We start from the raw sequence: 10,260 nt of genomic DNA, 5'->3' as shown, positions 1-10,260 counted from the left end.
CTTATTTTATCTAAACAATAATAAAAATTTATTTTTAAAATAAGATATAGCATCTTATAAGCTATAAAAACATCTCATAAAATGATTTAGATATGCTTAGCCAAACACCCTCTAAGATGGACATATACGGTGAACGAATTTACGAGAAAAAATTCTAACTCAAACCAAGTTCAGCCTAATCAAACCGATTATAGAGTAAATGTGATACACTTACTATGTTATTGGTCATTTTTTCTGACTTAATTTAGATCCGATCAAACCCGATTTGAATTAAAAGTTACCCATTTAAAGATGGGATTGTAGCTAGAAGCTAATTAAAATGACTTATGTTAATCACTTAAACTATAGTCCCTGAATTATAATTAGGTAGAATTAATAGCAGACGGGCACGAGCTGTACTAAATTAGCAATTGATTATAGATATAATAAGGTGGTAATTAATATAGTGATGGTAGAAAAAAAGTAGAGAGATGTGGGTATTTATTATAGATGTATACACTAGTAAAAATTGCTTGCTCAAGCGTAAGCAGTTTTCACAGTGGAAGAGTTTCTGATGCCTTGGCAACAGCAGTAGTAATTAACGTGCAGCAGGTCTCTTCAGAAAGCAAGCCAGCTTCCCGATAAGCAGGTAAAAAAGCCACAAGCCAGCTTAAAAAAAGCTGAAAGAGGAAGATAAAACAAGGGTATAAACCAAGGTAGAGGATTTGGTCTTAAAAGGCAGATCCAAACACGCCCTACTACTGTACATATATTTATAAATATTCATCAGGAGATTTTGTTGATCCGCTTAGCTCATCATGATCTTCTCTTGATTCAGGATCAAGGGTAGCTCCAAAGACTATCGTTTCTTGAATAATTCTCCGGCGACTCCTCGTCCTCTGCCCCGGATTTCATCAGCCGCGGCGGGCTGACGAGCATTCCCTCCGCCATGTCCACCAGCAGCTTCGGCATGTCGAACAATGCTTCCTCATCCACAAATTCGTTTCCCGGCGTTTGCGCGCTAGATGAAGCTTCGTTCCCCGGAGGCTGGAATTGAATTTGATCCCCCCCGCTTCGTGGAGCCAGAGCGCGGCGGCGTGTATGTCTCCAGCAGAGTGGGAAGCGGGCAGAGGATACGAAGAGGCCAAACCAGGGAAGTTTATCAAAGCGTCGGGGCCTTTCAGCGCCAGCGCCGCCACATCATAGGCAGCAGCCGCCATTTCCGGGGTGGGGTAGGTCCCTAGCCATACCCGCGTGGTCTTACGCGGCTCCCGGATTTCCGACACCCATTTCCCACTCCGGCATCGGATGCCGCGGTAGACGGGGTGGCGGCGGGAGGTGGGGGAGGCAATGGCGGGCGGAGGAGAAGAGTATTGCTGATCAGAAGTGTCGTGATTTGTAGACACGTCTTCAGTAGCCATGCATCAAAAATTGGGAGGGAATGATGAGAAGGGTTTAGGGTTGTAATTAATTGGGACATGTGTGTGAGATATTTGGGGAATATAAGAAGGGGAAAGAAAAAGCGCGGGGAAGTCGCGGAGAGCACTCAATTATGTAAGTATGTGTGTGGGGTTAAGTGAAAAGGGGCGGGGACATGAGATAGAAATTTTAAGGAATTAGCTGTTAGCAGGTAAGGTTATGGGTCACAACACCCACAACCTTGTCCGCTCATCTCTTTCCTTCCTATTTCCAAATCAATCTTTCAACTCTACTCACAACCTTCTTATTTCCTTTGTTTTTTTTATCATTACTAAACCTGCTGTGCTCTACTCACTATTCAACTCACACGTGCATGTAACCCCACCCCCAGCTCCAGACCCCCCTCATTTCTAGTCCCCTATTATAAAAAGAAGAGGAGAGGTGTTGTAAACACAAAGTGACGGTTTCCATACATTTTTCATGATTCAAAAAATATCCTTCAATTGATAATTAAGGTAGCTGATTTATTTAGCTTTTCAAGTTTTACATTAACTTAATTGTTCAATTAATATATTTTTTGAAATATAAAAAATTATTTATTATGTTTATGTTTCTACTATGACTATTAAATATTAAAGTTGAAGTCTTATCAAGGAATATAAGATCATGCAACATATGTATATTATTAATTTGTTTAATGTGTGAATTTGATGAGATTTGTTATGCAATTTTATTTTAATTGGGGGGTAATTGTTATTTTCTTGTAATGATATTGGAACGATTTAACTGTTTATTTTTGTTAATTAGACATGCTACTAATTATTCTAGTTGAAAAAGTTAATTACTCCATAGGTTGAGTCAGGAAGAGCGATATATCGATATTAACAAATACGATACCTAAGAAAAATTCAATAGACGAAGTACTATTGATTTTTATGGATAATTACACAGTCCTTTCATGAGGTTTGGTGACATATAATTTTTTTATAATTTAAAAAATTATATTTAGTACTCCTAACTTTTATTTTTGTTTGACAAAAAAAGTGTATTCGTCAGTCAAGATTCACGGAATTTCCTGATATTAGTAAAACAATTCTATGAAAAATTCATATTTTTCCCGATTAACTTACTATAGACTTATTAACAGTCAAATAATTTTTTTTTAATTAAAAGGAATGTATAAGGGAAAAGATGTATCTCCGCACACATGCATTATCGCATCTGAAGATGTATAACGATAGTCTTAATCAAAAAATATTTGTTTGATCTACAATAAATAATTAGTAATAAGTCAATTAGCCAGGTAAATATATATTTATATTCAATTGTTTTACTAAGAAAAAAATTATTTTTTTCGTCCTTTAATTTTACCCTCATTAGATTTAGTCCGGTTTTAGTCCTATAAGTTTGCAAAATGATGAAATTAAGTCCGATTTAGAATTTTCTTGTTAATTTTCTGACAACTTTTAAAATTTATGCCGAAAATTGCACGAGTGGCAAATTTTTGTTGAATTGTCAGGCCACTTATCCAGTTGTATCCTCCACGTGTAATGAGTTTTGGAGGAAAAAGAATGAGGTTTCTCCCCTCCAAAACATGTCCATATGGCTTCCAAGTCAAGTCCAATGCCACATAATATTAAAATTCCTAAATATTTATACAACTCAGCTACCATGTCACTTTTTTTGAGCATAAATACAAATTTCCGACCACGAAAGGATTATTTGCCATTATTTTTCAAATTTATAAGACTAATTAGTTAATTGACATACTTGCATGATTAAATCTAATAGAGGATAAATTAATTAAATAACGAAAAAAATAATTTTTTCTTTTACTAATATCCACAAATTCGATGAAGTTTGACTAGTTGAGGGATCTAATTTGTTGGACGAAAACAAATATTAAGAATACAATATGTAATTTTTCAAATCACAGAAGGTTTACATGTAATTACATTAAACATCATGAAATGACAGTATAATTATCCTTAATTTTTAATAATTGTAATAATTAGCACAACAATAAACATGAATGTGTGCCAATTATTCTACTTTTTTTATTCTTTAATTGATAAAGAACTATAATTTCTAGTGTTAACTGGTTCAAGTTTAGGCCGTGGAATTTAACCTCACCAACCGTGCCTTCTTCTGCATTTTTTTATTTGACATTGGTAATCATGAAATATGTACGGTCAGAGACAACTGATTAATGGCCCTAAAAAGCCAGTTCTGTGTCATAATTCATCCAAACATTAAGAAACTACTTATAATTAGTAATCATATTGTCAGAAGGTGAAAATTGTGGCAATAATGTTAGAATTGGTTTACTTGAGTTGTTTTATTTGAAGAGTAATCAATAGCTGCTAAAATGAGGTTGTACATGTCTACAATAAAAATACAATTTCTAACACATAGAGAGATTTTGGATTAAAATCCAAACACTGTTGATGTTGGTTTCTATGATGTATGGATACGGATACAATAACTATGTAATTATTTTAAAAAGTCTTTGGGTATAATTCGATGCATGGACAAATGGCTGTTTTCACTATAAAAATATGATTTTTTTATTATATTTAATTATTATGATAAAAAAAAATTATGCTTGATACTGACCACCTATAATCGTGCCATGGATTATAATAGTTGTTGTTTTTGCAGTCGGGGTTATAACATTAGTTATAGCTAAAATAATATGAAAAATATTTAGATCATAATTAAAACCATAATATATATACATATTGATTAACTATGATCAAGATTTTCACATTTTGATATGGAATGAAAACAATATGATATGATAGGGAAGAAAAAAAATACAATTTTAGTCCGTAAGTTAGGGAGAATGAAAATTTTGGTCCTATTCAAATTAAACTTCACAATTTGGTTTTGTAACTTTAAAAATGGTAATATTAGTCATTTCAAGTCAATTTGGTCGAAAAATTCAACATCATCAGCCATATCAACACTTAAATTGGGGTTTTGGGTGAATTCAATGACATGGCAGTCTAATATATATATATATTTTAGAAAATGATCTTGCAAAAAGAAAATTACCACTTGATGATATGATAAATTTTTTCAAGTTGGTAATATATTTTTGTTTTGCCGAGTTATTTTGGAAAAAAGAAATAAATATGTTGGACCGATAAAATTCGCCAGAAGCTCCAATTCAAGTGTCGACGTGGTTGATGATGTGGAATTTTTTTCTGATCGAAGGATTAAATACGTGCATACTATATAAATATTTTCTTTTAATTCAATATTTGAAAACACGGTAAATAACATCTAAAAGGGCACCAAAACTTAGACTAATTAGCGCTATATCCTTATTTAAATACTGTCCAAAATAATTTTTTTGAAGTGTTCGGCCATCACAAAATATTGTGATGAACTATTCTTAATATTTAAGAGAAACTATAATATGTGGGTTAACTGGTCCAATATTGGGCTTACAAAACCAACCCCACCAACCATATATATGTGCTTTGCATATTTTTATTAATTTGGAGCAATTATGGAATATGTACGGTCGGATTAGTGCTTAATGGTCCTAATTAAGACAGCCCAATATTGTATTATTATTAGTATGTCAATAATAGCAAGTCTTGTTTGAGGAGTGTATATATAGTTCACCCAATGGGGAAGAAGCATTACCCAACTACTTATTATAAGTAATCGTATTCCCATAAGGTGAAATTGTGGCAACAATATTTTTTATTTGAGTTTTTTTTTTTAATTTTTTTAAAGTAATTAATCAATTACTATGCTAATAATGAGGTTATACGTACTTAAGTAGTAAGATTAATACCCTATACTTAAGAGCATTTTTGGGTTAAACAATTTCCTACTTGACCAATATGAAATTTGGATAAAATAAAGTAATGATATATAATACCCAATTCGTGGAATCACTCACTGTTCTTTATCTTCCTTTTTTTTTTAATAAAAATTAATAAAATATTTTTAAGTGAAAAAGAAGAAGTTCTCCATCACGTGTAAAATTAGAATTAAAACGAACTTAAATAATTCTTAATAATTATGCTTCTCATATTTAAATTTAATTTCCCGATTGGTTTTCCTAAATTTTGAAGTACGCTGATAGAGTGTTTGCAAAAACTTATGTTTTGAAAAAGTGATAATTTTAGAAGAAAAAAAATTGAAATAAAAGTAAAAAAAATATTTACAATGAAATTAATAAATTTCTTCCTTTATTTAATGCAAATTGAATTATCATAGTTATTATAGAATTCAAGTCCTAATTGTAAACATTAGAATAAATTAGAATAATCCAATCTTATTAATGCGCAAGGGAGTTCATGTTGCATATTGATCGAAAAATTTGAAGAAAATTCTAAAATCAAAGAAGGATTGACATATAAAATAAGAGTTAGCACTTTGATACTTAAGTTAGTAATTGAATTATCGAAAAAAGAATTGGGAAAACTTGAAAATAACATAAGATGTGTAATAATTGATGTGAAGTGATGAAATATCATAGATATCATCCAAGATTAAGTTTCTAGAGTGAAGAAAATGAGCAGGGAGCTTGTATCCTTGCTGTTTACGAGAGAAAGAGAGATGAGTGTAAGTGACTCAAAATGAGTTATTGTTTTAACTACACAATAACCTCTATTTATAGGAGGATTTGGAGCAGAATTCGTGGGTTTTTTTGGGGCAATTTGCATATATTTAGAAAGCTACAGATGTTGACTAATTAACAAAAGAATCGAAACGTGATTTGGACTTATCTAGATTGAGATATGACTGTTTGAGTGAGTCCGTCCAGTCCACCCAAAAATTTAGGAGTTTGTTACTATCTGATTGATAAGTATTGATAAAAGCGGAGTTAGTTGAAGATCTTTTAACATGAAGTGGCCTAAAATATTGAGAGGTTGTTTGTCGTGGAATTCCTATTGTTGGTTGAGTCAATTGGATATGTATTTGGGCTGTATCAGGTTAGTGTAAATAAATGCAAAACATATGAGCTTAATTACTTCATCATGGGCCGATAAGATCAGGCTGTTGGGCTAATCGATGGGAACCCACTTCTTTATTTTAAGCTTCTAGAAAAAAAAAAATACTTGATGGAGGTATCACTTATTTTTTTAAAAATAATTATTATTCATTAATATTTATAAGCATTTAAATAGTAATCCAATCTAAACATATCATCCAGCGTTTAAAAAATCTCAAGCCCAAGACTAGAATCAGTATTTATGAGGTGGGCAAGTTGTTCTGGTTAGTGGGCCGATAGCCCAAGAGAGAATGCTTTAGTGGGGTTACGTTATATTTACTTATTGAGCCCAATCAGCTGGCCCATTAAGTTTTTAATTACGATTATTTTATTTAAATATATTAAATGTGCCAACACAAAAATTGAACTCCCAGTGCCGATATTTGTCCACTAGAGGAGAGGTTCTCGCTTCATATCCCCTCATTGCCTGCAAAACCACTCTCTCTCTCTCTCTCTCACACACACACAGTGTCAGCATGAAAGCTTCGCCGTCTCCGTTTCCAATCTTCAGTCCGCGTCTCAGAACTCTCCAGCTTCCGCTCAAATCCCACCTCCTAAAAGTCACCCCTGTCACTATGTCACCATGCAAAGCGGCCTCCGTGGTGCCTCCGCCACCACCAGACTTCAACTTCAAGAATGAAATTCTTGATCTTTCCACTGCCGCGATAGCTGAAACCCACCCGGAATTACTTGATTTGGCAGAAAATGGGACCCTGGTCCTGATCAAGAAAAGCCAATACGGCCCCGTTCCACCCTGGAGAAGTGAGTTTGTGGAGCCCGAGGCTATTTGGATTATTGGGACTACGCATATTTCCAGGGAATCAGCTTCTGATGTTGAAAGGGTTATCAATGCTGTGAGGCCTGACAATGTTGTTGTGGAGCTTTGTAGAAGCAGGCAAGTCTTGACCTTTTCTTTTTTTTTTGTTCCAGATTCTTGTGGCTTTTAGTTCAGTTTTCTTTATTGTCACTTACAGTTGATTATTAACATTTTTGATTGATTTTGTGCGTAGAATCAATGTGGTGGTTACATTTTAACTACTGGATATTTTCAAGAATTTTACGTTCTGATTTATAGTTTCCATTTTTCAGTTATAAAGTTGAGGAACTTGTTGTGTTGGGGAAGTATTTTTATGTAAATTGAGAAGTCCCTGGTTATAGTGAACGGTGGTGGAAGAAAAGAAATGGGATATGTGACTGAGTAATGCTGTGACTTATCATTAATACATCTGCGATGCACATAGTAGTTGAAATTGAAAATGATCCAAATTTTATTATTCAAATTTTGTGTAAATTTATAGTAACAAGCAGTAGGATTTGTCCCTGCAATTAGATTCAGTTTACCAACATCAACTTATGGAAGGAAGAAACTTTTGGCATATTATAATTGAGCACGCTACTTATTAGTTATTTTGTTGTTGCTCCCAAATAAAGACTATTGAATGATATGGAGCAGTATATTGGTTAGTAGGACTGAATTTAAACCACAGAACTAACCTGAGCTTATGTGATAAAAGATTCTGCACTTAGAAGCACAAATTTGGTAGGAAGGATCTAGTGTATTACGTGATGTTAAAGCAACTATGTCGAAGTTCAGATGGGTTCACAAGGAGATAAGAAACCGTAAACCATAAAGCGTGGATGCAGTAATGGGGGATTTTGTTGGGAAGGGGTGTTTGTGTGTCTTATACTACTTGCCTTTGCAGGATAAAGTTACTTTCATTTGCATAGTAGCTTACGTTTTTACACTATTTGATTTTCAATCTATGGCTTAACTTCACCTGTTGCAGAGTTGTTTTTCAGAGCTGGGATCATGTACATTCCTGAGAACGCTGACCAGAATCCGCAGCTAAGGTCCAGTATGTTCTCTCTGAGTGGAACTGGGTTCTTTGGTGCCATTGGCCGAAGCATCAACCTGGGTTTGTATTAATTACTTTATCAGGTAAATGGACACAGCATTTTTCTGAAGGAAAGTTGTTTATACTTTTCGTGCATCGCAGGCGGTCAAACTGCTTTAGCATTACGGTTGCTCTTGGCAACTTTCTCTTCGAAAGTATCTTCAGATATTAATCGTCCCTTTGGTGATGAGGTAGATTCTTGTAAATAAATTCATATCTTTAGTAATTGGAATTCAAAGTTTAGTTTAATCAAGTAACTCCTAAGCAAGTTTCTGATGCAATTGATTTCCAGTTTCGTGCTGCTCGAAAGGCTTCTGAAGAAATTGGTGCTCAGTTAGTCTTGGGAGACCGCCCAATAGAGATAACTGTAAGCAACTTCTTGGGCCATATAACAGAAAACAACGTTTGTGATACGCAGATAATCTTGACTGATTTGTTCAGAAGGAAACTTAAAATGCATTTCACATTCTTTTCAGCTTGAAAGGGCATGGAGTTCACTGAAGTGGAAGGAGAAACTGAGCCTAGTCTCCTCTGTCATTCGTGGAATAACATCATCTGATCTCTCCAATAAGACGTTGGAGGTTTGTCTCTCAAGTATTTAAAGTCATTTGGAGATTAAACTTGTTTCTGTTACCTCTGTATCCTGTAAAGCATATGTTGGTTAGGTTATACTTTCTCAATAAAATCTTGCGCTGCCACATTTGATGATTCAAAGTTCGCTAGTGACTGTTTATCCTTTCTATCTCTATAGATCTTAATATCAATATGGCCATTCGTGTCTCAGGAATCTAGTTCAGGTGATAGCAGCTTCCAGCTGTATGAGCAGCTGAGTTTTTCATATCCATCGCTTCTGCCTCCTCTCGTACACGAACGAGATACAGTAAGTGTTTCCAACATTTAATTTCAACAGTAACCAAACAGGAGAGACGTATCACACAACAAGAAATGACTAAACTTCTCTTGAACATAACTATTTAGGCTACATCAGGTGACTAATTTTCTTCTCATCTTTCTCGTATCAACGTGCTCTCAGTTTCTTGCCTGGTCCCTGAAAAGGAGCAAAGCTGTGAATAATAGTAAGAAAGTTGTCGGAGTTATTGGAAAAGGCCACATGAACGGAGTCGTATACTCACTTGTCTCCGATACAGGGAACTTGCGCTTCAGAGACCTTGCTGGGAAGAAGCCTGGAAATGACTACGGTTGGGCTGGTTCCATTGCCAAAGACTTGTTGAGAGATACCGTAATTGGCGCTCTACTATGGCTAGCATATGAACAACTGAAGTTAATATTATAGAACACCGAGTTTACAATCCTCGTCTTACCGTTACAATTATGCAGAAAAATCTGAAACTGGAAAGGATTCAGTGATATTTCAGTTGGTTCTCTAATTTGATCATGATCCAATTTTACAAATACTTCACTCACCTACTTTCCAGTATTATCTAAAGTTGCAAAATTCGCTGCTGCTGATGCACAAACCTGAGCACCCGTAAGAAATTACCCTAACCCACTTGTTTAATTACGATTAACATGTATTTAAAAATATCACTAGCACAATGATTTAACAATTAATTAAATTATTGATTCGTTATTTGAATGTCACGATTTTAAATCTCATCGCAACCATATGATTTATAATCCTATAATGTGTACTATGGATTGGAGATGACCGCTTTATCTATAGAGACTAGACTTCATTCTATAGCAGGAATTGAGTTTTTTTGTCAGGGAAGAAACAATTCTGGTTCTATGACTACAGGGAGTGATACTTTTGGTGCTCTTGAATTTTTAGTTTGATAATTAGGATTATGATTAAACAAATAGGATATTTAGTTCAGATGGAGTTGGAAAATGTTAAATTCGTCTGGAATCAGCAAACATTTAAGAATTTCTAATTTTTGATTAGTTTTTCTGATGTGATAATTTTGCCTTAATGATTTTTGGACTAAA

The 10,260-nt window shown here is 34.2% G+C and overlaps 2 protein-coding genes across 2 annotated transcripts; one reads left to right on the top strand and one right to left on the bottom strand.

The window, feature by feature from the left end:
• LOC105160522 (ethylene-responsive transcription factor ERF025) lies at positions 464 to 1,469 on the bottom strand. Its single transcript, XM_011077937.2, is given in 2 exon segments — positions 464 to 1,070; positions 1,073 to 1,469. Coding segments are annotated over 2 exon segments (579 nt in total). The 5' UTR covers positions 1,401 to 1,469; the 3' UTR covers positions 464 to 819.
• On the top strand, positions 6,796 to 9,730 carry LOC105160521 (traB domain-containing protein). The gene is made up of 7 exons (XM_011077936.2): positions 6,796 to 7,310; positions 8,216 to 8,331; positions 8,413 to 8,501; positions 8,603 to 8,677; positions 8,787 to 8,891; positions 9,095 to 9,190; positions 9,344 to 9,730. Exons 1-7 carry the CDS (start codon positions 6,892 to 6,894, stop codon positions 9,602 to 9,604), a joined length of 1,161 nt encoding a protein of 386 aa, XP_011076238.1. The 5' UTR covers positions 6,796 to 6,891; the 3' UTR covers positions 9,605 to 9,730.

The sequence above is a fragment of the Sesamum indicum genome, linkage group LG4 (assembly GCF_000512975.1).
Source record: "Sesamum indicum cultivar Zhongzhi No. 13 linkage group LG4, S_indicum_v1.0, whole genome shotgun sequence".
Classification (NCBI taxonomy): domain Eukaryota; kingdom Viridiplantae; phylum Streptophyta; class Magnoliopsida; order Lamiales; family Pedaliaceae; genus Sesamum; species Sesamum indicum.
This window is presented reverse-complemented; position numbering and strand designations above follow the sequence as displayed.

Excerpts from the sequence above, each read along its gene's own strand:
- LOC105160521 (XM_011077936.2), top strand. The coding sequence starts at position 6,892 with ATGAAAGCTTCGCCGTCTCCGTTTCCAATCTTCAGTCCGCGTCTCAGA. Across the intron at positions 8,678-8,786 it reads ACCGCCCAATAGAGATAACT|CTTGAAAGGGCATGGAGTTC; the intron begins GTAAGCAACTTC and ends CATTCTTTTCAG. Across the intron at positions 9,191-9,343 it reads TCGTACACGAACGAGATACA|TTTCTTGCCTGGTCCCTGAA; the intron begins GTAAGTGTTTCC and ends ACGTGCTCTCAG.